At 51.8% G+C, this 26,281-nt stretch overlaps 1 protein-coding gene and 1 pseudogene across 10 annotated transcripts; one reads left to right on the forward strand and one right to left on the reverse strand.

Moving 5' to 3' along the window:
- Nucleotides 1–2,003: 2,003 nt before the first annotated feature.
- On the forward strand, nt 2,004–7,081 carry LOC132517919 (mitochondrial import receptor subunit TOM7 homolog; annotated as a pseudogene).
- A 171-nt stretch (nt 7,082–7,252) lies between these two features.
- RNF44 (ring finger protein 44) lies at nt 7,253–23,909 on the reverse strand. Of its 10 annotated transcripts, none has more exons than XM_060144248.1 (12): nt 18,034–18,885; nt 17,226–17,280; nt 12,560–12,711; nt 12,162–12,351; nt 11,816–11,983; nt 11,235–11,411; nt 10,967–11,128; nt 10,760–10,884; nt 10,356–10,443; nt 10,146–10,267; nt 9,912–10,011; nt 8,659–9,708 (listed from the first exon to the last, which is right to left on the reverse strand). In XM_060144248.1, exons 1-12 carry the CDS (start codon nt 18,039–18,041, stop codon nt 9,646–9,648), a joined length of 1,410 nt encoding a protein of 469 aa, XP_060000231.1. In that variant the 5' UTR covers nt 18,042–18,885; the 3' UTR covers nt 8,659–9,645. The 10 variants fall into 10 exon arrangements, with proteins under 10 accessions (XP_060000229.1, XP_060000228.1, XP_060000227.1 ...); XM_060144249.1 differs by having other exon boundaries at nt 8,660–9,708; nt 11,235–11,408; nt 18,034–18,880; XM_060144246.1 differs by lacking the exons at nt 8,659–9,708; nt 17,226–17,280; nt 18,034–18,885 and adding exons at nt 7,253–8,322; nt 23,779–23,909.
- Nucleotides 23,910–26,281: the final 2,372 nt, after the last annotated feature.

Genomic DNA, 26,281 nt, shown 5'->3' on the forward strand with positions numbered 1-26,281 from the left:
GCTTTTTTTTTTTCCTGGATATGCTTTGGTTAAAACCACCTAAAATGTTTATGTATTTGCTAAAATAAATCCATTCATATTCAGCAGATGTGGCTAATTTCTGGCCTATCTGGGCCCTGGCGCCATCCCCTCGGGTGACCTACCATGGCCTTGAGTACTGACCAGCTGGCCGTGAGCCTCTGCTGTTCGGAGGGCTTTCCCAGCCTGCACTTCATCTGTGGTCAGATTAACAGTGAAGCATGATGGGTGTGTCCCAGCTTGTCAGTGGAGGCCAGGGAGTGGACATCATCATACCAAAAATAATTAATAATGAGAGAGAGAACAGTTAATTTCACTACCCTGGGATAATGCAAAGAGAGGGCAGGGCCTGTGTAAGATCATCTGGGCCCTGGGGCTGGGGTCAACTTCCCACATATTTTTCCTCCCAGGAGCTCACTCATTTATTCATTTATTCAGTCATCTATTTAGAAACACTCACAGATGCCTACTGTGTCCTTGCCCTTTTGTTAGGGTCTGGGAATGTGGCGAATGTGATGGTCCTTTGTCTGGTGAAGCAGAGTCATGGGCAACAAGAAGGATTCATAACAGGTGAGCCATCTGCGTGGTGTGCAGTGGAAACCAGAGTAAAGTGTGGCCTCCTCTGGCTTGAGCGACGGGTCTGAGGAAGCTTGCTTGAGGAGGGGACATTCAAGCTGGGCTTTGGGAAGGGAGCATGCTTACCAGAAGGAGAGAATTCAAAGCATCTGAGGCAACTTAGTGTGATTCATGGGCCAAAGGGAGCAGGGGGCACATGGCATCTCCCTCTCTGAGCCTCAGTCCTCAGTTTCCCCAGTGGGAACTATGAGGAAGGTAGGAACAGCTTTACAGTCAAGAAAACAGAAGAAGGATCCCGTGAGAGAAAAACTTGGTGTGGTGTGTGCTCACGAAATGTGAGTGGTCTTCCAAGCAGAGAGAACAGCACGCAAAACAAGGGGGTGAAAACAGGGCACGATGGAAAAGAAAAATAAACAAAACTCCCTCTGTGGCTGCCAGCCCCCGAAGGACCCCTCCAAGGGACAGAGATCTTCCACTTCCTGTTGCATTCAGGAAGTTGTAGGTGGCAGTCGGGGAGGGCTCGCCTGGAGCCTGGAAGAGGGGGAAGAAGAGACCAAAGGGAGGCCTCCGTGCGGGCTTTTCAGAGGTAGATTCTCTGACTTGGAGAATTTAGAAGTGGAGACTACAAGGCTATCTTGATTCTCGCATTTTCTAACTGGGCCTAGAAACCAGGCCTCTATAGCCTCAGTGCCCCCAAATGGAAACCGAAGATAATAAATACCTCAACTCGGCGTGTTGAGGGGCAAACACTATGGGACCTGGCCCCTGCCTCCTCTCCAACTTCACCCTGTGCTCCTGCCCAAACTCATTCTTGCCTCTGGGCCTTTGCACATTCTGTCCCCTCCCTCTAGAATGCTCTTCTCCTGACTAGCTCCTTCTCATCACTCAGGTCTCAGTAATCTCAATGTTGCCTCCTCTGAAAGACCACTGCTATGTCAGGGTGCCCCTCCCTGTATTCTCCTTCATGGCCCTTGTTATATTTGAAACTATTGTTTTTTTGTATTTTGTCTGTATCTCCTTCTGGAATGCCAGTTTCTGGGAGGCAGGAACTTTGTTTCATTCACTGGAGTTTCCCCAAGGCCTAGAACAGTGCCTGGCTTTGAGTAGAAGCACTCAGCCAGGTTTGTTGAATGACAAACTAAGCACCCTACCAGGCCTTGAGGACCCAGTGGCAACTAAACGCCTTTATGGAATGTTTAGACTGTTACACCCTCTGTGCCCAGAGGAGAACTCTGAATGTTCTACCTGTCAGCATACAAGCTGAGTTCAAGGGACACTGAGCCCAAAAGTGAGAGAGCATCCAGTCCTGGAGCTCCACCCTCCTCCCTCCAAGGACAATTTGTAGTGTGTGACCCTTGGAAAGGTGTTGCCAATGACACCAACTGTTATTAAAATAAAGACACACTTTACTGGCAATTCATTCATTCAAAAAAATGGCCACCATGGGCCAGGCATTGTTGTAGTTGGTGGTAGGCAGAGCTTTGGACAGAAAGGAGGTAACCACAATAATCTCTTACCCCCCGCCACTGCCACACCTTACGTAGCAGAATCGCAGCCCAAAGATGATATGATTTTACTCTGATTCATAATGTTGAATCTTTACCCAATTTCCCTTTCTTTACTTTTTATTTTGAAATAAATATAGGTTTACAGGAAGTTCCAAAAACATTACAAAAAGGTCTTACGTACATTTAGTTTCCCTCAACAATAACATCCTGTATAAAACCAGAAAATTGACGTTGGCATCATCCACAGATTTTGCCAGTTTTACATACCCCATTTGTGTGGGTGTGTGTAGTTCTGTCAATTTCATCACCCGTGTAAATTCATGTAACCTCACCATAATCAAGATATGGAACTGTTCCATCACCACAAAGATCTTGCTCCTGCTACCCCTTAGTAGTCACACACATCCCACCTTAGTCCCCCATCCTTAACCAACCCCTGGCAATCACTAATCTATTCTCCATCTCTCTAATGGTGTCATTTCAACAGTATCGTAAAAATGGAATTATATGTCACCTTTGTGATTGGCTTTTTTCACTCAGCATAATTCCCTTGAGATCCTCCAAGTTGTCACGAGTGTCAATAGTTCATTCCTGGTGACCTCCCTGGTGGTCCAGTGGTTAAGAATCCGCCTTCCAATGCAGGGGATGCGGGTTTGATCCCTGGTCAGGGAACTAAGATCCCACATGCTGTGGGGCAACTGAGCTGGCGCGCCCAGAACTAGAGAGAAGCCCCTGTGCTGCAAAAAAAGATCCCACGTGCCCCAACTAAGACCCAACCACCCAAAAATAAATACATACATACATACATACATATTTTTTTTAAAAAAAATCATTCATTCCTTTTCACTGCTAAGTGGTATTCCACCATCTGGATGGACTACAGTTTATCCATTTACTCATTGAAGGACAATTTGGGTTGTCCCAGTTTGGGGATATTAAGAATAAAAATGGCTATTGAACTTTTGTGTGTATATTTTTTGTGTAGACACGTTTTCATTTTTCTGGGATAAAACGCCCAGGAGTGCAGTTGGTGGGTCATATAGTAAGTGCATGTTCAGTTTTATAAGAAAATGCTGGGCCATTACCATGGTGAAGCTGGGCAAAGCGGCAGAGCAGGGGCTGCAGCAGCTCTTCAAGAGCGGCCAATTTGCCACTTGCTGGGGGTTTTTATGCCTATCTTGGTTTACCCAGGATTTAAGAGAGGTGCAGATGCTGGGAACGGCCAAGCCAACCTATTTTGAGCTTACTTTGGGGATCAATGACTATTTGGTCATCTGGATTTGGAAGCAATCAATGGACAGGAACAACATGGAAGGTGTGCGCTCTGGCTGGGATGAGCTGGAACAGTGCTCACCAACCAATGGCACACGGCTCTTACTTCACAGATGCATCTCTACTGACTTATTTATGATACACTGCATCAAAATTAATATTTTAAACACAGTTTTAAAATATAAAAAAGAAACTGCCAAACTATATTCCAGAGTAGCTGTGCTATTTAACATTCCCACCAAAAATGTATGAGAAATCAAATTTCTCTGTATCCTTGTCAGAATTTGACATTGTCACTATTATTTTAGTTGTTTTAATAGGTGTAATAATCTTATTGTGGTTTAACTTGTGTATCCCTAATGGCTAATGGTGTTGAACGCAATAAATATCCTCTTTGCTAAAATGTATGTTGATGTCTTTTGCCCATGTTTTTTAATTGGATTGATTTTCACTGAGTTTTGTGAGTTGTTTATATATCTGACATGAGTCCTTTGTCAGATATGTGACTTGCAAATTAGGTTTTAATTTTTGATGAAGTTCAAGTTTCAGTTTTTTTCTTTTATGGACTTTTTCTTTTTTTAAACATCTTTATTGGAGTATAATTGCTTTACAATGGTGTGTTAGTTTCTGCTTTATAAGGAAGTGAATCAGCTATACATATACATATATCCCCATTACCTCCTCCCTCTCACGTCTCCCTCCCACCCGCCCTATCCCACCCCTCTAGGTGGTCACAAAGCACCGAGCTGATCTCCCTGTGCTATGCAGCTGCTTCCCACTAGCTATTTTACATTTGGTAGTATATATAAGTCCATGCCACTCTCTCACTTCGTCCCAGCTTACCCTTCCCCCTCCCCGTGTCCTCAAGTCCATTCTCTACGTCTGCGTCTTTATTCCTGTCCTGCCCCTAGGTTCTTCAGAACCATTTTGTTGGGGTTTTTTTAGATTCCATATATATGTTAGCATATGGTATTTGATTTTATCTTTCTGACTTAACTTCACTCTGTATGACAGACTATAGGTCCATCCACCTCACTACCAATAACTCAATTTCGTTTCTTTTTATGGCTGAGTAATATTCTATTGTATATATGTGCCACATCTTCTTTATCCATTCATCTGTCGATGGACACTTAGGTTCCTTCCATGTCCTGGCTATTGTAAATAGAGCTGCAATGAACATTGTGGTACATGACTCTGTTTTGAATTATGGTTTACTCAGGGTATATGCCCAGTGGTGGGATTGCTGGGTTGTATGGTAGTTCTATTTTTAGTTTTTTAAGGAACCTCCATACTGTTCTCCATAGTGGCTGTATCAATTTACATTCCCACCAACAGTGCAAGAGGGTTCCCTTTTCTCCACACCCGTTCCAGCATTTATTGTTTGTAGATTTTTTGATGACGGCCATTCTGACTGGTGTGAGGTAAATACCTCATTGTAGTTTTGATTTGCATTTCTCTAATGATCAGTGATGTTGAGCATTATGGAGTTTTTGGTATCATACTTAAGAATTCTTCACCTAGCCCTAGATCCCAGTGAAGATTTTCATTTGTTTTCTTCTAAACGTCTTCTAGTTTCATGTTTCACCTTTAAATTTATGATTTTTTTCTTTTTGCTTATGGCTTTCCAATTACTCCAGTAATATTTGCTGAAAAAAACTATTCTTCATTGAATGTTCCAAAATCAGTTGGTTGTACTTGTGTGGGTCTATTTCTGGGTTCTTTATTCTGTTCCGTTGATCTATTTGTCTATCCCTCTCCTGATAAACTGTCTTAATGCATCTCTTCAGTGAAATATTGCAATCAGGCAGTGATTCTTCTCACTTTATTCTTGTTTCTAAAAATTGTCTTAGCTACTCTGGTTTCTTTTGCCTTTTCATGTAAATTTTAAAATAAGCATGGCAATATGTCAAAAAAACCCCACAAAACTTTGCTGGATTTTAATAGGAATTGCATTAAACCTAGAGATTACTTTGGGAAGAAATGACAATTTACTATGCTGAGTCTTCCAATCCAAGAACATGACATGTTTCTCTGTGTAGGTCTTTGCCTTGTTTCATCAGTGTTTTGTAGTTTTCAACATACAAGTCTTATGTGTTTTTAGATTTACATGTTTCTTTTGTCTTTCAAGTGATTGTAAATAGTATCAGCAGGTTTTTAATTTCCATTTCCATGTGTTCATTGCTAGTATGTAGAAATAATACAATTAATTTTTGTATATTGATCTTATATCCTATGACCTGACGAACTCATTTAGTTCTAGTTATTTGTAGATTCCTTGGAATTTTCTACATAGATCTTCATCATATCATCTACAATAGAGTTAGTTTGATTTCTTCCATTTTAATCTGCATTCCTAATTTCATTTCCTTTTTCTTGCCTTGTTGTGCTGGCTAGGACTTCCAGTATGATGTTGAATAGAACTGGTGAAAGCAGATATCCTTGCCTGTCCTGATCTCAGGGCTGGTAAGCACCTAGTCTTTCACATCATTAAGGATGATGTTAGCTGTAGGTTTTTGTATAGATGATCTTGTCAAGTTTTATCATGAATGAATGTTGAATTTTGGCCAAAAAATTTTTTTTGCATCCATTGATACGATCTGTGATTTTCCTTTCCTACAGGCTTTTTGAAATACTGAAAAAAAGCTTAGCGACTTCCCCATCTGACAATTCGCTCAGACTGGGAACTCAGCTCCTACCACTCATCTAGTGCACCATGCCTCAGTGTGTTCCAGAGAATGCAACTTGGCCTGGCATGTGGCCAAAGAAGCCCAAAGTAGGAAATGCTGCCCAGAGTATGTATCCACTGCTAGAGATTTACAACACACATCAGCATAGCCAAGGCTCAGAAAAGCCCTGCGATATATAGGCTGTTACTCTCAACATGGAATTTCCCAAACTTATCTTACCAGAGTCCTTTTTTGCACAAACTCCAGTATGTTCCACGAGACTTTATCTGAAACACACTTAGGGAGCCGCTCAACTGAGTCTGACCCTTAATTTGCCGATGATCCAAAGGTTGAAAGAGAAGTCCCCTGACCAAGGTCACAGATAGTGGCATCACAGGCACAACAGGTCTCCTGCCCCTGACCATGCTGCTTTGACATACTACCAAGTCAGCGGGCAGCCCTGCCATACCACACGCCACCATGGAGAAGAGGAACGTACCCACGTCACCAGTCTGGCCCCTTTAGTGGCTCTCGGGCCCTTCGTCCCCACTGAGCTTGAGGATCAGGGGCTCAAATCCTTATAGGTTCAGTGGGGTCCATGGGTGGGTGGGTATGTAATGCAGGCTGGGCCAGTCATGCTGTTCTAGCTCCCTAACGGTAGCACACGTTTCAGGGATGGGCATGCAACCTGTTGGTCCAACAAGACTCCAGACCAGGAATTATTAGAACTACTGGGGGGGAAAAACAGTTTTTGCATGGAGATGATGCTAAATTAGAAGAAACTGAGCTAGAGGTACCAGGAAGCACCAGGCAGAACAAAGTTGTAAGATGAAGAGAAACCTGGTTCCTTAGGACATGCCTGAGCCCCATCTGGTCAAGGCTGAAGCAGAACCTCCCTCCAGAACTTAAATGACAGACTAGTTAAGTGCCGTTTCCCTCAAACCAGTTAGATGGAATCCTGTCGGTTGCCAACAGAATCCTAATTTGCCCGTGAAGCAGTGTGGCCCGGAGCAAGCTGTCACTGAACTGGCCCCGTAGATCCCTTTCCATCAGGAGGTATCATTTCCCCCAAGATTCCACAGCGAAGAACAATCTTTTCTGCCCCCCTCCTCCCTGTCCCCTACCCACCCGCAGACCGACATCCCCACGCGCGCTTCCCATCAAAAGGACGAGAACACAGGCGGCCAAAGGCAGCTTGGGCAGTACTCGATATACATCATACATTTATTATTAGTGAATATCCCTCTGAAATCAGCAACAATATTAAAAAAAATAATGATTGCACTACTTGGTCAAGCAGAACTAGCAAGTTTCATTTTAAAAAAAGTACAAATCTGTTAAAAATTTCAATCAGTATACACATATATAATACAACATACTAGTTATGTTAAATGCTACAAACCAATGTGAATCCAATGGAATGGAGAAAACCACACATTTAAGCTTTAAGAACCATTTTTTTCTCTATATATTAGCATTTTCTCAAATACATACATGGGAAAAATGAGGTAACTGTAAAATGTGCAAGGAACAGGGCCCCCCAAATTACATATATTTATATATATATATGTAATTTTATATATATATATATATATATATATATATATATATATATATATATACACACATAAAAGACCTTTCTAACACAGAATACAGGCACTGGGCCCAGCCAGGGCTGGGGGACAGCACCCACTGTCATGCCTAGGCCAGAAGTTGGTAAATAAAAGAGTAAACAATGACAAGCCCCCACCACAGGAAATCATTGGTAACATGGCATCTATAGCAAGGTCGGCAAATCACAAACATCCTAAATAATTGTTTTATAAATCTTTTTTTTTAAACTTTTTTTTTTTTAAATGTTGTGTTTCCCCCCCAATAGCTGCTCGTTGGAATCACTGCTGCAGTCAACACACCATCCGTGAGCCTGTTTCCACCTGCCCCAGGAACCGTTAAGGGTTTCGAAAACCTTTTTTTTGGGGGGTGGGGAAGGGAGGGGGTCGGAGAGGGTAGTTCTCTGTGTAAAACAGGTGGGGTTTCAACACTGCTATAAATATAGAAATGTCACCTGGAGTTATATACAGTAAGACTCTGGGTTCTCCATGGGGTGGGGGCCAGGCTGATGGGGCCCCACGGCAGGCTGGGGGGAGGCGGTGGGCCAGGGCCGCTGCGGGAGAACGAGGGTGGTTGGAGCATCCCTGAGGCAGCAGGCGCCAGGGGCTGCCTGCTAGGATGTGCCGGCCCCACACGCGGTTCGTTCGGGGCAGCAACCCCAGCGGGGGGTGAGGAAGAAACGGAATGGGACCCGGGTGGGTGAGGGTAGGGAGCTCGGCCAGACCCTCCGGGGGCTCCTCCAGGTCTTGGAGGGCAGGGCTCAGGCTGGGAGGGGGCCCCTGGAGGCGGGGTCCACACCCTCCTTGGACCCTGTCCCCCTGGGACTTCCCTGGAGGAGACACGCCCAGGCAGGTGGGAGACAGGCCCTGGCTAGAGAGGGAGAAATGCCCTGAAAAGCGTACGGTCCCGGTAGGCTCTGGGGACGTGTGCAGTACAGTGCATGGCAGTTATCAGCTGAGCACAGACCCCCCCCCCACCCCCCCAACCCCACCCAAGACCGCCAGCCGCCTGGCCCCGCCCCAGCCGCGCACATGCATGCAGACCAGGCGGCACCACCAGACCATTCCCTGCCCCTGGGCACTTGGTCCTGGTTGGTCCCTATACACCCCCCCCCGCCCATTAAACCAAAAGAAAAGAAATTGTTTAAAAAATCCACACCCTCAAATCCTACACGCGATTTTGGGCCAAATGAATAAACAAAAACTGCTGCTCCTCACGTTCATGCAAAACGACAGAGAGGGGAGATGGGGCATGGGTCTGGGCCCTGTCACCGCCAGGCAGGGGCAGCCACCAGCAACACAGGAAATCACTCTCCCTGGCCTGGTCCAGGCCCCCTCAGGATACATGCCGTCCCGGGTCAGGGCCTGCCTCCCACCTGCTCGGGAGGTTGGCTCTGATGCCCTCCAGCCTGGGCTTGGGGCAGGAATGTTGTACCCGAGGTGAGGGTCCTCTAGGGAGCCAGCCCCACCCCACAGCAACCTGGGTGGGGCTGGCTGCCTGAGTCTGTCTGGGGTCAAGGCAGGAGAACCCACTGGCCTCCTGCCACTGTCTGTCCACGCCTGTCAGTGCCACCTGAGCAGAGAGCACACCACTTCAGTGCAAGAGACCAGGCGACCGAGGACAGCACCCCCTTTGCCCATCCCGGGGCCAAGGATCTCCACCAGCCACACGAGGGTAATGAACCCCTGGCTCCCAGGGCCAGCAAGAAAAGGAGACAGACCCGAGGGCAAACAGGAGAGACTGAGTTAGGGACTCTCAGGCCGCTCCCTGGCGGGCGTCTTTTAGACTGGTGGGCAAACGGGGAGGGAGTCTTTGGAGCTTGGCAAATGCAAGGGCTTATTGCAGGGGCTTCTCTCGGGCTGACCCTGGCACCAGCTCTGGAGATGCAGGCAGGAACGGCAGGGCAGGCCTGGGCCACGCCCTCCTCGGCCTTCCGGGGCCCCCGGAGTTTCCAGAGCTTTGGGCAGGGTTCTCCTGGGTGGCTGTGGACCTCACTCAGCCTCCCTGGGCACCTCGGAAGCGTCAGCCCGACAAATGGGACACGTCCGGTTGGCCTGGGGGGAGCAGCCGCACATCAGGCTCCACTCTCACCGGACCCCCAACCCATCCGGGGCTGTTCTGCTGCCCGGTGGGGACCTGGCTCCCTGAGTGGAGCCGGAACTTCTGGATGCTGAAGAGGACACGAAGGGAAGCCCTCCAGTCCACCCTCCTCCCTCACTACACCAGGAACACCTGGGAGCGGGCGTGACTACGTTACCTTCAACCACTTGTCGACACACTTGGTGTGGAACTCGTGGTTGCAGGGGAGGACCCGGAGCAGCTGCCGTGCCTCGAAGTCGCTGAAGCAGACGACACACCTGGGAGGAGGGCACAGAGCGTCACCCGCACACTGAAGGCGAGGGCAGGTTCGTGGCAGAGCACGAAGCGCTACCCTGGGAAGACCGCAACGCATCTGTGCTCACAGAGACAGGAGGGGGCGCAGGGCACTCACAGCGTCTGCTCTGACTGGTGGCTATCAGGATGAAAGCGGTACGATGGAAGCTGCTCGATGTCCGCTTTGGTGAGGCCGCGAGGCTTGGCGTCTCCCAGCCGCTCTGCCAGGTTCAGGAGGGCCTGGACGTGTGCAGGAGGGGAGGGTCAGTGGCAGCCAGGGCTGGAAGTCCCCCATGCCCCCACCTCCCAGGACAGGGCTCCACGGGACCTCATAGTTCTCCATCTCCACGTCATCCACATCAAGATCCAGGCTGATGGTGGGCCCCATTGCTGTTGGTGACATTGGCAGCATCGAGCTAGGGGGAGATAGGTACGCGGGCCCGGGGTCAAGGTCAGTAGGCGTAAGGGGCGCAGAGCTGCTCCCGACTCCCGCCATGAAACAAAGCCCAGAACTCTGCACTGTTCACACCAGGGACCCCAGTGTCTGTCCCAAGATGTCGCAGTAGGGCAGGGAGCCCAGCTGGTGAGCGTGAGTGTGCATGTATGGTTTGGCGGGGATGCTAGGTGGCTCGAGAGGCCCCGGGACCCCACGGGGCTGTGTTTGGCTCTAACCACTAGAGGCCCCAGAAGAACAGGGCACCACAGCTCTGGGGCACATGTACAGGTACTTACAGGAAGTAGGGCAGGAAGCTGGGGTAATACGGTGGTGGTGGAGGCGGCGGGGGTGGTGGCGGGAGCGGCTGTTGTAGGCGGTATCTCTGGGTGCTCAGTCTCCGGGGCATCATGTGGGAATATGGCTGCAAGAGGGGGGCCAGGTGCACATCAGCCATGGGCCTGTCTCCCGGTCACCCTAGATCCTGGGTGGGGAGTGGCACTTACCACACCAAAGGACAGCTCCTGGTGCAGGGTATCGTGGGGCAGGTAGTGCAGGGGCACGGATGGGGACAGAGTTGGGCCCGGGGCAGAGGTGGAGTAGGTGAAGCTCCCCAGGGGGTGCTGATCCCCCCGCAGGTCCACATCACTGTCGAGCCGCTGCAGGGGCTGGAAGAAGCAGGGGTGAGTCAGCAGAGTCAGTGACAAGGAAAGCCCCCACCTCCCTGCCCCACTTGCCATCCCCTCTAGCATCAGACCCATCGCTCAGACTCACCATACGTGGATGCTGGGTCTGCAGCGACACAAACTGCCCAAGAGGCGCCATATGAGCGGGCTGGGGGTGTGGGGCTGGCGGTGGAGGGTGCAGGATATAGTGGTCACTGGAGATAAGGTGGGGGTAGGCCTGATAGGGCACAGGGAGCTGCTGCATGGTACATGCCTGGATCAGCTGCTGAGAAAGGGGGCAGAGGCTGGAGAATGTTCTTCTGGGCTCTGGGCTGGGTCTGCTTGTGGCTGGGCCAGGGGCCATTCCACCCAGCGAGCGGTCCCAATCAAAGGCCTCTGGACCACCCATCCCTGACCTAGGCCTCCCAGGCAGGACGTCTTGCTCTTAAGACCCACAGTTACCACTCCAAACCATAAAGCAGGCACTGGGAGCAGGGAGGTCCCTGAACTCTGAAGTGCCCTCCCACTGGACGTGAACGCACATATGCCGTTCTGGACAGGGCTGTGGCCTGGAGCCGAGCAGACACTGACAGCCTGGATGGGCGCTGTAAGCTCAGCTCAGTTCCGACACTGGCCTGTGCCTGGGGCCTTCAGCTGGGGGCAGGGCAGGAGGCCCAGGCGCTCACTCACCGGGGGCGGGAGGCAGCAGAGGGGATAGTGCTGCCCGCTGAACATCACGGAGCATGCTGGGAGCTGCTGGGTGCTGCAGCCAGGGATGTGTTGGCCTGTAGGCAAGGGGAAGCCTTGGGTCGTCACTGTGGTGACTGTGTAGGACAGAGGGACAGGTCCCTGGTGCACCTGCAGGAGGAGAGACCCAGGAACTGTAGGGAGGCCACTCTGCTGCCCCCAGGTGAGAAGCAAAGTCCTGCCGGGCCAGCTCTGGTGAAGGTGAAGTCAGGGCTTGCTCCCTCTGCTCCTCAGACCGGCTCGCCAGAGGCCAGGGGCAGCGGGGCGTGGGCATGGGGGTTCCGCTTACCTGCTCGTGGAGATCAACCATGAACGGGCTCTGCTGGGAGGCTGGGTGCAGCATTCGGGGGCTCCCGCCGGCAGGAGCCGAGGCTCGGCGCTCCTCTACGGGGAGGTATGCTGGTCGGGTCGGCGGCTGCTGGGAGGGCAAGCGCTCATCCTGGGTAGGTGGGCTGGCCAGGGGGCCCTCACGGCCAGGGCTGCACCACAGAGAGGAAGCCCCAGTAGCACTGACGGGGGCCGCTCATTCACAGAGCATGGAGAGAAGCCAAGGTCACTACCCACTGGGGAAGGAAGACAGCTCAGGGCCCTGTGCCCTACCACCCCTGGCCCCTGTGCCCCAGCCCAGGCTGAAAGCTCCAGTACCAGGGGCTCCGGGCTCCACAGGACTGGGAGGTTCCCTCCTACCTTCCCCAGAGCTGGCCTGGGCTGCTGCTGGGTCCTGCAGAGAATCGCTGCTGTCCCACAGGGGCAGAGGGCGGCCACCTAGTCACTGCCAGAGCCCATGGCTGCATCAGGGGAGGCAGAGGGGTGGAGGGGCTGGGCCAGGGCTCACAACCCTAGGAAGCAAACCGACAAAGGAACTAAGGTACAGAGAAGTCCAGTCCCTTGCTCCATTAGGGGTCGGGGAGACAGAATCAAACCTCTGCAGCCTGGTTCCAGAGGCCACTGATGCCCACCACACCCTGGGCTCCCCAGGCAGCGCTGCGCTCTGGCACTAGGGTTCAGGCTTGGCCCGCAGGGAGTCCAGGCCTTAGTTTCCTGCGCTGTGAAATGAGATCAGGGTCCGCCTCAGGGTAAGTTCAGAGGGCTGGCCGGCATGCTTCCAGGCCAGGGGGCTCTGGTAAGGCCCCCTCAGGGTGGGGTCTCCAGGAAAACCTGTCCTGGCGTGGGGATCTACAACTCTGACCTCTAGGTAACTGGGGTTCCTGAGGGGTCTCCAGCTTCCTCCCTTCTGTCTGGTTGGCTCAAGATGGATTGCAAACAGGCCTGGGGCCTAGTTCTTCCACTAGTAACAGGTGAGAGGTTCTGACTTGGTTCTTGCCCTCGGGGTTCCCAGTCCAAGCCAAGTCAGTACAGTCATTCCTCAGTATCCACGAAGGATTGGTTCTAGGACCCCCACGATACCAAAATCCGAGGATGCTTAAGTCCCTTATATAAAATGGTATAATATTTGCATATAATCTACACACATCCTCCCATGGACTTTAAATCATTTCTACATTACTTATGATACCTAATACAATGTAAATGCTATGTAAATATGATGTAAATGCTATGTAAGTGACAAATTCAAGTTTTGTTTTTTGCAACTTTATGGAATTTTTTTCCCTAAGTATTTTAAATCTGCAATTGGTTACATCCATGGATGTGGAACCCATGGATAGAGAGGGCTGACTGTATACTTTCTTTTCATAATCTGTTCCCACAGTGCCTACCCAAATGGGACTTCACCTACTCTTCAAGTAAGGTACTGTTAGCCTCATTTTGCAGAAGAGAAAACTGAGGCTCAGAGACGAAAGGACTTGCCCAAGGCCTCACAATAAGTGTCAAAGCTGGGAGGTGGGCTGACTACCAGCCTCTTGCTGCACACTGATGCTGATGGGAAGGGGTCCAGCCCAAGGGTTCTGGCAGGACGTGATGAAGGAAGTCAACCTCTGGTGAACTGGTGGGTCTGGCGTGCAGCCAGGCCCTTTGTGTGTGGGGGGAGTGCATGCAAACCAGACCCAACACAGCCCCCAAGTGGGAGGTGGGGCTTGCTGAGAAAAGAGGAAGCAAGAACCTAAACCTAAGGGAGGAAGTTGAGTGAGAATGGGGCGGGGCAGGAGCTAGGGTCCAGGTGGGGAAAGTTGGGGGGACCACTCATTAACTCCAGAGGTTGGAATGAGGCCCTGGCAGGGAAAACTCTGGAAACTGTCAGATCCTGCAATGCTGAAGGGCGCATCCAACAGGACCAGCCTTTGGCTGTTCCTGCCACAGGGAACCCTGCCTCCATCTAACAAAACTCCTATGCTTCCTTCATACCCAGCTTTAAGTGTCACCTCCCTGCTAACACAACTAGGGAACCGGTGTACTGTCCCCTCAACACCTTGTTCCTTTCCTCTGTGCTGGGCTTTACGTGCATGGGCCCTGACTTTCAAAATGAGCCTGAAAGGGAGGCTCTTCACCTGATAAGACAGCACAGGGCCAAGGCCACAGCCACAGTAGAGCTGAAATTCACATTTCTCCCACCCAACCTGGGCTCCAGCACTTGGCAGAGGGGTGGGCAGGGCCCAGTGACCAGCTTGTGTCCAGCACAGGGCAGGCCCGATGTGGTAAATGCTCACTGGAGAGCCAATTACATAGGTCTAAGGCCATGTCTGGCAGCAGTGAAGTTAGTGCCAATGATTAAAAACTGGGACATAAAAAAATCTGTCCTTTCAGTGTGTTGTGTGTGTGGCGGGGGGAAGGAAGCAGAAAATCTGGTCCCACTGGGCCCTCATTTCTGCTTGACCCACCTCACTCTGGGCATGAGTTTTCTCTCCAGGCCACCCCAGGCCCATTCCTTGCCTGCCCACCACAGGTGACTGGGGTCGTGAGCCCCCAGCGTGGGCCAAGTGCATATCCTTACACTCATGTGTACACACACAGCCTCCTTGATTCCTGCTGATAATCCAGCCGAGCAAACAAAGGCCAAGAGAGACTCAGAGGAAACCCCTAAATAACTTAACAACAGACTCCTGACCCACCCCAGATTTTTGGATCAGAATCTTTGGAGGGTTGGGGAACAAGGGCACCTAGATTTCTACTAAATTCCCCAGCAGTTTCTACAGCAGAGGCAGGTGCTTGAGAACCTCTGTTCTAACTGACCTCTGAGATCCTGGGAGCCCACAGTCCTGCCTATGAGGAGTATACAATACTTCCCATGTGCCATCCTGATAAGTCCTCATAGCAACCTTCAGAAGTAGGCATGCTGAGGCTCAGAGAAGTGAGGTCCAAGGCCAGTCAGTTGGAGCTGTGAGTGCACTGGGACATGGCAGTGGCCTCAACTGCTCCTCTTGTGCCAGGCTGTCTTGAAGTCCGGGCAGTGTCAAGGCTCAGGGGTGCAGAATCACAGAGGCCTAGGCCCATGGGAATCTGCTCTGGCCAGCCTCTTCAAGGACACCCACACCTCAGGAAAGGAAGTGGCAAGGAGCCGAGAAACCCAACCACCAGACAGAAGGCCTCTAGCTGTGACTGACGGTGACAAAGATGACAGTGTTGACCCTTGCATTCTTACACACAATACCCTGACTTCCGGCCAGAGTCTTGGCTGAGGATTGGGCACATCGCCTCCCCTCTCTGAGCCTCAGTTTATTCATCTGTAAAATGGGAATAGCCCAATAATCACCTCCCAAGACTGCTTAAAGGCTGCTGCAGTGATTTGTAAAGTTTAGGTGTGACCGATCACTATCAGAAAATACAACAGGCTGACCTTCACGCCCACCCCCCAAGCAGCTTAAAGATGCTATTTTAAGCTCTGCAGGAGGCAGCTGGGAAACATGCCTCCCTCAGGGAATATCCCCTCCCAGCTGGCAAGGGAGGGGACCCTGGTTCTTGACTGGAGACAGAGATGTCCCATGGGGAACTCACCCACTTCACAGTTGAGGAAACTGAGACCAGGAGAAAGAAAGTAACTTGCTGCAGACCACAAAGCCAAAGAAGGACAGAATTAGTCCTGGCTGGCCCGCTAGGCCCAGATTTCCTCAACCCCTGACTCTCATTACCATTAGTAACCTCAAGAATTACCTAATGCCAATTCCCTACTGCAGGCCCTAAAGGAGATCAGGGGAGCTTTCTCTTTCAGGCATCCTGACTAGACCTATTGTGGAAAGAAGCAAGTAAGGCCCAGAGCTGGAGCAGCAACTTGCTCAAGGTCAAACAACAAGGCCACCACCTAACTGCTCTGCCTTTCACCACACCTCCTCTGTGCTGGGCTCTCAGTGAGGTCTCCGTAAAAGGGTCTTGAGGGTCCCTAAATCCAATCTCGCCCAGAAGCAGGGACTGCACCTTGCATCCACCCCCTCGCCCAGGAGGCAGCCAACTCCCTAGTTCCTATCCCCATCCTGGTCTAGGGAGATCCTGACATATCATTTGGGCCTGGGGGCTGTTTGCAGGTACAGGGACTGTTTTGCAGATAAGCTAAGTCAGGCCCTGAGAACAGGAGCAGACTCAGGCAGGCTGAGGAGCCCCCCTCCCACCCCTCAAAAAAGAGGCGGGTTGGGCCCAGCACTGACTGGTGGGCAAGCAGAGCTCCCTAACTGTGGTGCCTGGAGGCAGCTGAGAGCAGGACCACCAGGCTGCGAGTTAAGAGTTGTTGGCCAGCCCAGACTCCCTGGGTGACCTTGGTCAAGGAAATCTTCCCTTCTGTGCGCCTCAGTTGCCACAACTGTAAAATGGGAGTGGAAATCTCTCCTTCCCAGAGCTCCCAAATAAAGCCACAAGAGGCAAGACGCAAAAAACCAGGTGGTCACATTACTGGGGGAGGAAACCAGGGTCCCTGAGGAGCAAGCCCCTCCTCAATGTGGGCCAGGAGCAGGTTGCGGGATTCGGGGAGCTTCCTCAGCCATCCCTCCCTGGGACTGGGGACGTGGGTAGGGAGGACGTGGTACAGATACTCGCCCAGAGAGGGGCCTCCCTCATCCCCCTCTCACTCCTTTGTGCCGGGCTCGGGGGGACATGGGGGGCTGGAGGCCATACGGCGGCGTCGGGGCCAGAGCGCTGTGACTTTAAGAGCCGAGGATCCCGGACCATGTGCTCGGCGTGAGACAAAAGCAACAACAAAGGAAGTGGCGGCGGCAGGGGGAGGGGGCGGCTCCTTCCTCTCCAACCGCAGCGCTCTGCCTCTGGAGAAGGGAGACTCGGCCTGGCCTTGGGGGGCGCTGGGGGTGGGGAGGGGTCCCGGATTCTAGAGGCCTCGCCATCTCCCCTCCGGACTGCCCGTAATTAACTCCTGCAGAGCCAGCTAGATCACAGCCCTCAGTCCCAGGGGAAGGGGGGGCAGGAATTCCAGGGATGCGGAAATCGGGAGCTGGGGGCTCTGGCCCCGACTCACCTTCGGCCGCCTGGCCACACGTTGACTCCTTTGTTCCCGATCTAGGACGGCCAAGCTGGGCAAGAGGCGGGGGTGGGGGGGTGGGAGTGTGCTGCCTGGACCCTTTAAGAGCCCCCGCCCTGAGGAACAATGTGCTCCCTTCCCCACCCCCCCCGGTCCGGGGGCAGTCCGGCTCCTTCCGGGGCCCTCTTTGTTGTCCGTCCGCCGGGCGTCTGCCTCGCGAGGCCCACGCGCGGTCAGTCTCTCGGCCCAGGCCCTCTGGGAGCGGGAGGCGGCGCAGGACGCGGCCGGGTTTGCGCAGCTGCCGGCGACTGGCCCTTTAAGAACTGTCCGCGGCGGCAGCGGAATGTAACAAACCCCACATTTGATTCACAACATTCGAAGCGGCGGGGTCGCGCGCCGGGCGGGAGGGGGGCTCGCGGGGGCGCGCCGGGAGGTTCCGGCAAACAGTAGCCGACTGCTCCCCGCGAGGGCCCCGCCCCTTGCTAAGAGTTCCGCCCCTCGGGGGCGCCAAGAGCCAATCATTCACCGAGACTCGGCACGTGATTAGTGGGCCGCCATCTTGGAAGGCAGTTTTTTTTTAAACCTCCTCTCGCCCCCACCTCCTCACTTAAAGTGCCCGCAGCCATCACAGGAAAGGGGCGGGGCCACATGGTCTGACCTAAAGAGGGGAGACCGCGCGGTAAGCAAGACAAATTGGCTGTAACTCTAACTTGCTATGCAAACTCACAAATCACTCATGCTTCTGAGGCTCAGTTTCCCCGCCACAGAAGTGGGTCCCGCCGGGAGAGCCGCAGCCCGGACTTACTGTGTCATGGTCCCCTCCTTGGGACGGCGCCTGGGACACAAGTGCAATGGACCTGACCTTCGACGGGGCAGAAGCGGCTCTTAAGCCAGTCCGAGTGGTTAGGAAGGCTCTAACAGCCCTGGGCCGGCAACCTCCCCGGAGATGACGTCAGCCCCGAAAGCTACTGCGCCGCGATGACATCATGGCCTGGCCTCCTCGCATCTCCTTGTTTATACTGCGCGGTGGCTTTAAAAAGTTGGGAGGGGCTGGATTGCCCAACGAACCAATAATGGGCAACCCATGCAAATAAGCTAACGCTTGTCGGGAAGGATTGGCCTGGCTCGCGTTGACGTCACAGAGACATTTAAGCACCCCGCCCCCAGCGTGGCCCGGGAAAAGGGCGGGGAACAGTTTGAAGCTGGAGCAGCAGTCGTCCCGCGCTCTAATTGCTCTAGGCGAGGCCTCGGAGAGCTCCCTGCTTAGGGGGATTGGGGAACTAAACCCAATGAAGTCTTTAGTTTTCTACTGTACTCCTCCTAGCAATTATGAGACGCATTACTACAACCTGCCCATTTTACAGATGGGTAGAGAGAATCAAGAGGGGTGTCATTCACCCCAGGTTACAAAGCGAGGAAGAGTGGCCGAGCAGATACTTGAACCCAAGCCAAAGCCCAGCGTCGTTCCCCTTTGCCTCGACGCCTCCCCAGGCAGACGTTATACAAAGTGGGGTATTATCTCTACATCGATAGAAAAAAAAAAAAAGCTGGGAGCTGGGAACAGGTCAAATAAATTATGCATATAATCAATAACTGGACTCCTCTGTATGCAGCTGCACTGACATAGGGTTACCTCCAGCACAGCCCTAAACAAGATACCAGCAAAAAATGTTAAAACATTTGTTAAGCCTGTGTGGTGGGGTTGCTGGGTGTGTGTGTGTGATTTTCTATGCTTCTTTGGTATATTTCATAATCCCAAATTTAAAAACTGAAAGAAAGATACTGAACAGAGTATAACAGTATCAATGTTTTTAAAAATTGGATATATACAGTATCTGTATATAGAATATTCCTGGAAGGATATACAGGAGACTGATTAATAACTGTCCTCAGGGAGAACTGGAGGAGAGCACTGGGTCAGGATAGACTTTTTATTGTATACGCTTTTGTACATTTGCTCCTTAAAAACAAAACAAAACAAGAAAAACTCTATACAGTATAACCTACTGAAAATTCTAAAGAAAATTACTGTGAAAGAGTATGTTTTAAATATTTTAAGCCATAAAAAACTTGTGTTCCTTTAGAGTCAGAAATCCCCCTTTGGAAAGGGTATCCAGTGGAAACAATCCAGAAGGAAGCTGGGGAACAGACATGCTTATCCAAGTGTTGTTTAGACCAGCAACAATCTGACACCACAATGTGGATGGCAGCCAGCAACACGATGACTGAAAATGGTACCCACTCGCTGTTTGCATATCTCTAAGGACAGAAGATCAAGTTCATGATGCAGTGCTACAGATGTTACCTGGAATGCCAAACTCTATCCATCATAGTTAAACTACGTGTGCATGAGAATAAATGGGGTTGCGTTTCTCTAACCATCTCCTTATCAGCAACTCTCCCTTCTCCTAAATCCCTTCCAACCTTTTATTTTTCTCACTCTGTAAAAGCAATCAGAAAATCCTTCCCACATTCAAAGTGCCTACATTGTTAAGACCACCCCCCTGCTTGCCTGTGTAGGGATAGAACCTGCAATGGCTCCCTAATGCCTGGCTTTCAGGGCTCTGTTTAACAAGACAAGCTTCCCTTACCAAACTTTTTTTTTTTTTTTTTTTTTTGCGGTACGCGGGCCTCTCACTGCTGTGGCCTCTCCCATTGCGGAGCACAGGCTCTGGACGCGCAAGCTCAGCAGCCATGGCTCATGGGCCCAGCCGCTCCGCGGCATGTGGGATCTTCCTGGACCGGGGCACGAACCCACGTCCCCTGCATCGGCAGGCAGACTCTTAACCACTGCGCCACCAGGGAAGCCCCCCTTACCAAACTTTTCAGGCTCACCTCTCCCCAGCCTCTCTCCCATGACCATGGCAGTGCTCCCTCTGGCCTTCCCTGCCTGAGCTGCTCTCTCTCTTCCTTTCTACGAATCCATTCCTCTTCTCTGTCCCTTGAGGCTCTGCTCCCATCTCACCTCTTATAGGAAGCTGTGAAGTCTCTAGCTTGTACTGAACTCCTCTGTCTCTGAACTCAGGCCTAGACGCACCCTGACCTTCACTTCATGCCATTTAATTTGCACACAACCCTGTCGTGATTGCTTCGTGTCTCACTCAGTAATCTCCTCCTGGGCTTCCCTGGTGGCACGGTGGTTAAGAATCCGCCTGCCAAAGCAGGGGACACGGGTTCAATCTCTGGTCTGGGAAGATCCCACATGCCGTGGAGCAACGAAGCCCGTGCACCACAACTACTGAGCCTGTGCTCTACAGCCCATGCGCCACAACTACTGAGCCCGCGTGCCGCAACTAGCAAAGCCGGTGCGCCTAGAGCCTGTGCTCTGCGACAAGAGAAGCCACTGCAACAAGAAGCCCGCGCACCGCAACTAGAAGTAGCCCCTGCTCGCCACAACTAGAGAAAGCCCGTGCGGAGCAGCGAAGACCCAACACAGCCAAAAATAAATAAATAAATAAAGAATCTCCTCCTGGCGGAAGAGGATACAGCATTTTTAACTGCACTGACATTCAGCCTTCACTGAGAGGCAGACACCACGGGGTAACCAGTCTCATTTTATGGTTGAGGATCTGAGGCTCAAGGAGGTGAAGTGACTTGCCCGAGGCCACAATGTGAAAATCCTTTACCACTCCCCACCCTCAGAAAGCGACTCCAGTAACTACTCCACAATCCAGTTACTCCTTTGAAGCCACCAAGCCTCTGACTGTGCCATTCTCTCAGTCTAAAATGTCCTCAACACCCCTACTCACCTCTGGCCAAACCCTGCTCAACCTTCGGGGCTCAGCTCAAAGGCTGCCTCCTCGGAGCCTCTCCTGACCATCTGCTGGCTTCTTCAATATACGGCATGACTATTATCACACCACATCAGGATGGCAGAAGGTATCTCCATGGGACTGCTCTCCCTACCCGCAGCAGGGCCTGGCTCACACTTCCTTGGATGCCCAAGGAAGGGACTCTGTATTGCCCTTCCTTGCCCCTGATGCTTCAGGGCCAGGAAATCCTTGCCCTGTGTTCTCTCATGCATGACCCTCTAGTTTACGCCCCTGGGAGGCCCTCAGTAAATTCCCACAGACCTCTGGGTTCCCCCCAGGACCGGAGGCCAATAACACATCTCCCTCTGAAAAACCTTGCTGGGTGCATGCAGAATCACTCTGGAGCAAGAGGGAGGGAGGCTCAATTTTACCAGATTTCTCAGAGAAGCCAGAAGTCTGGACTTTCCTCTCAGGTTCACTGACAAGTCTTATGCTTTGGAACCCCAACGTGGGCCCAACGGCCTGCATACCTACTCTGTGCCCCATTCTTATCACCCCACCCCCACTCCCTTGAAGGCAGGTTCTGTTACTTTCACCTTACACAGATGAGGAAAGTGGCTAAGGAAATGACTCCCCTTGCCACAGATCCCAGAAGTGTAGCCCAGGTGGGGGTGGCTCACTCTTGCCCAGGCATCTGCCTCGAAGCTCTGTGGAGAAATCAGGGTTCTAGAGTCTTCTGCATGATCTGGGCAAGTCCTACCCTGATCATCTCATTGGTCCTTCCAATGACCTAAGAGCTAGGTACCAGTGTTTGCTCCAAGAAGCTTGGGCAAGAGAGGATATGATTCACCCACCGTCACACAGCCATCAAGGGGCAAACCTGGGATCACATTTTAAACGAAGATTAAGTTTGGTGCATGCAATGCAAATGCCAACACAGGGTCCCCAAGTGTTGCTCAATAATCAAAAGCACAGATGTCCTGGGGCAAGAGACTCTCCAGGTCCCAGAGTGGAAGAGTGGCAGAGAGGGATTTGAATCCTGGTCCCTCGAGTGCAAAGTACTGGATGCTACAATCCAGCTTCCACTCCCAGGCCTCCTCTGCAGGAGATGGGAGGGATTCTGTGCAGGCAGGAAGTAGGTGGGGTCATCGGTTCCTGCTGGAGCCCTCCCCTGCTCCATCTGCCTACCTAAGACCTGGACAGCTGGCTGCCTCCTTCCCTCCATCAGGATCAGAAAGTACTCCACTCCTTTTTTCTAAGACCCCTCAAACTCTCCTCCAGATGCAGGGCCTTCCCAAGTGGAGCTGGCAGAACATAGAGATTGAGGGACCATCCAGGGACACACAACACAGCCTGGTAAAGCCAGCTCAGGACACAGACCTCCCAGCTACCCCAGGGCATCAGACTTGAGCCTCACGCTCCAGGACCCTGCCAAGTCCTCTCTGCTCAGGGCAGGCCTGAACACACCTGAGCCCCAAGCTTTGTCTCCCCTAAAAAGCAGAGGCTGTTTGTGCATATGGGGGAGGGCAGAGTGTCTGTAAAGGTGTTCCCAGGTCTGGGTCCAGGGCTGCAGCACCCTGGCTCCAGCTTTGAGACTTGGTCACTTATGTGGTCTCACTCTTCTTCAGTCTCATCTGTAAAACCAGGATGATGACAACACTAATGACAGATAACATTTACTGAGCACTTAGTGTGTGTAGCACTGCTGTTCATCTCCTATAGGCTACTGAGGGGGCAGGCATACACTGATGGTTAAATACAGAGCCTCTGAAACCAGCCCACCGAGGCTTGGACCCTGGCTCTGCCTTTTATCAGCTTGGTGACCTTGAGGAAGTCACCACCTCTATGAGGCTCACAGTTTGTCCAGGTGTAAAATGGGGGCGATTATACCCACCTCAATGAGTAAATAGTGGCTCTCACTTGTGTGTGCATCTTCGGCGGTACCTGCCTGGCTTTCTGGGTCTGGGTCTGCGCTTGAATATGTGAGCTTTGAGGGTAGGGCGTTGGGAGGGGCTCCCCTTTCTGACTACCTCCCCGCTGTAGCTCTCACCACTGGAACCCGCAGGGTCTGCAGAGGAAGGAGCAGGTACCATCACCACATCATCCGGTGATGAAAATCGGGGGCTGTAAGAGTGGGGGTGCCTGGCAGACCCAGGGAGAGATGAGTCCAGCCGAATTCCCCATTTTCCCTCTATCCAAGGCCAGTTTCCTACACCCACATCTCCTTCCCGCCCCGACACCATCTCGACTCGGGCTTAATAGCCCTCAGGCAACAGAAGGTGTGTGACCTTGGACAAGACACAGACCCTCTGGAGTCCCCGCCTTCCTACGCCCTCAAAGCAGTAACCAAGCCGCTGGCGCGCGGCGGCCTGTTCCCCGGACCCGCAGCCGCCCCAGGGCAGGGCTCGGGTCGCTCTGGATCCCCAGCGGCTGGGACAAGGAGCGTTGGTAAAGTGGGGCAGTCGTGACGAGGCCAAAGGACTGCAGCTCTGTCCCGGACGCCTGGGGCCCAGCCGAAGCCGACACTCGCCAGGGGTTGCGATCGGGGCATGAGTGGGGCGCAGGGCACGCTGGGACTCGTAGTTCCCAGGGCCTCCCGTACTGGGGCTCTTAGACCTACCGGGCGGAGCAGCTCTGGCTCCGGGTCCCGGGACAGCGAGCTCCGGCCCTGCGGGCGCAGGCAGCGGCCTCGCTGGATGTCCCTGTGCTACACTGCCAGCCCGCGGCCGCCCCCTATCGCTCCGTCTCTTTGGCCCCGCGCCTGGGGCGCAAGGCGCAGGGTCCAGGCCGGGCGTTACCTGGGGCCGCGGCGGGGCTCCACCCCCACCGGGAGGCCGGCGCGTCGCTCCCGCTGCAGCCGGGGGTCCCGGTCCAGCTGCGGCTCGCGCCGCCTGCCGCGGCCCCCCCTCTGGCCCCAGGCAGTGGAACCGTCCACGAACCTCTTCGCCCGGGCGCGCGCAGGCGCGCGCGGGGTCCACGCCGGCTACGCAGCTTCACCCTCCCTCCCGCGGGTGTATGGAAGTACCTGGACTGCACCAAGCGCGCGGGAGCGGAGGGTGGGAGGAGGAGGAGCGTGTTTCGGCCACGCCCACTCAGTGTCCAGCGGCAAAGGGCGCGCAAGGGCAAAGAGTCCGGGGCCTGGCCTTCCAGCCGCCCCCTTACTACTGTGTGCCCTTGGCGAGTGACTAAATAGGAAAGATATTACGACTCCGTGGTCGTTCAAGGAACCTTCCCTTAGCGGACAGTTTGTTCCCCTCCCTCAGCCTCGGAATTGTGTGTGTGTGTGTGTGTGTGTGTGTGTGTGTGTGTGTCAAGGATCAATATACAAAGATTAAGGACTATGGGGTCAGCAGTTCTTGGTTCCTCCCTTTGTGTCGTTCTCTGAGCTTCAGTTTCTTCGTCTGTGAAATGTGAGCGATGATAACTGCCTTTGGGCGGTAGGGAGACTAGTGATAAGAGAATGCGTATGCCCATGGCTAGAGCTAGCCTGGACCGGAGCGTGGCTGATACCTGCTCAGGCCGGGCATCCCCAGTCTCAGAGGGGATCCCCGCCGCCTGCATCCTTGGGTATAATTAGCCGGCAAGGACTACAACTTCCAGCGCGCCCCGCTCCGGCTGGGTCTTTCCGGGAGTTGTAGTCCCCGAAGTCCTCACCTCTCAGAGGCTGCCCTCAGGAGGCCCCCTTTTCTCAGCCCAGGACTTGGCACCTCTGCAGAGGACTGTTTTAGACCCGCTACCTCGAGGCCGATTTATTTTTTAAAGCTTGCATTTGTTGAGCTCTTCCCACGTGCCAAACAATATTCTAAGTGATTAAAATGAATTAACTTAGTTGGTCCATAAAATCCAGCAATCCAGTGAGGGAATATTATTATTGTCCCTGTTTTATAGATTTGAAACCGAGACATAGCCAGCTAAGGGATTTTGCTAGGAAGCAACAGGGCTCAGGATTTCTGCTCAGGCGGGACATTCAGAGCCTGCTTTCTACCCCACTCTGGTTCATCCTTTAAACAAACAAGTTTATTTGTTTTTTGGGTTTTTTTTGTTTGTGTTTGTGTTTTTTTCTTTTTAAATCAGAACTGCATTAAAGCCTAAATTAGGGTATACTTTGTAACTCTACAGTAAAATAAACAAATCTTACGTGTATAGCTTAGTGCATTCTTCATAAATGTATACCTCTGTATAACTAAAGTCCAATCAAGATCTAGAAAATTTCCATCACTCCAGAAAGTTTCCTCTCACCCCCTTCGAGTCAATTTACTCTGGTCATAACTATCGATCTGTTTCCTATCACTATAGATTTGTTTTTCATGTTTAGAACTTCATGTCAATGGAATGGCTGACTGTATAAATACTGCCTTCTTTCATTCTGCATCATGTTTTTTGAGATCCAACCTGTGGTGTGTATCAATAGTCTGTCCTTTTTTTACCCCCAGCTTTATTGAGATCTAAGTGACATATAACATTGTGTAAGTTTAAGGTGTACAATATTATTCGATACATGTATATATTGCAAAATGTTTCCCAAGATAAGGTTAGTTAACACATCCTTCACCTACACAGTTGCCATTTTGTTGTTTTGGTGAGAACATTAAAGGTCTACTCTCATAGCAACTTTCAAGTATAAGATAGATCCAGGGTTTCCCCGGTGGCAGAGAGGTTGAGAATCCACCTGACAATGCAGGGGATACGGGTTTGAGCCCTGGTCCATAAAGATCCCACATGCCGTGGAGCAACTAAGCCCACGTGCCACAACTACTGAAGCTCGTGTGCCTAGAGCTGGTGCTCCACAACAAGAGAGACCACCGCAATGAGAAGCCCGCGCACCATGGCGAAGAGTGCCCCCCGCTTGCCACAACTAGAGAAAGCCCGCGCGCAGCAACGAAGACCCAACACAGCCAAAAATAAATAAATAAAAATAAATAAATTTATTTAAGAAAAAAGATAGATACAGTACTGTTAACTATAGTCACCTTGCTGTACATTAGATCCCCAGAACTTACTCATCTTATAACTGAAAGTTTGTATCTTTTGAGCAACACCTCCCAGTTTCCCACAGCCCACAGCTCCTGGCAAACACCATTCTACAACCTGTTTCTATGTATTTGACTTTAAAAAAAAAAAAGGTCTACACATAAGTGAGATCATCCAGTGCTTGTCTTTCTTTATCTGGCTTATTTCACTCAGCAAGGTGCCCTCCAGGACCATCCATATGGTCACAAATGGCAAGATTTCTTTATTTTTTATGGCTGAATAATATTCCATTGTATGTGTGTGTGTGTGTATGTGTATGTGTATATATAT

Source organism: Lagenorhynchus albirostris, chromosome 3 (genome assembly GCF_949774975.1).
Source record: "Lagenorhynchus albirostris chromosome 3, mLagAlb1.1, whole genome shotgun sequence".
Classification (NCBI taxonomy): domain Eukaryota; kingdom Metazoa; phylum Chordata; class Mammalia; order Artiodactyla; family Delphinidae; genus Lagenorhynchus; species Lagenorhynchus albirostris.

What these genes read in the sequence shown, in the direction of transcription:
- RNF44 (XM_060144244.1), bottom strand. Translation starts at nt 16,851, where the DNA reads ATGTCCCCCCGAGCCCGGCACAAAGGA. An exon ending in TGGAGATGGAGAACTATGAG is followed by an intron (nt 10,268 to 10,355) that starts GTCCCGTGGAGC and finishes GCACACGTCCAG; the next exon opens with GCCCTCCTGAACCTGGCAGA. An exon ending in CACCAGTCAGAGCAGACGCT is followed by an intron (nt 10,012 to 10,145) that starts GTGAGTGCCCTG and finishes CCCTCCTCCCAG; the next exon opens with GTGTGTCGTCTGCTTCAGCG.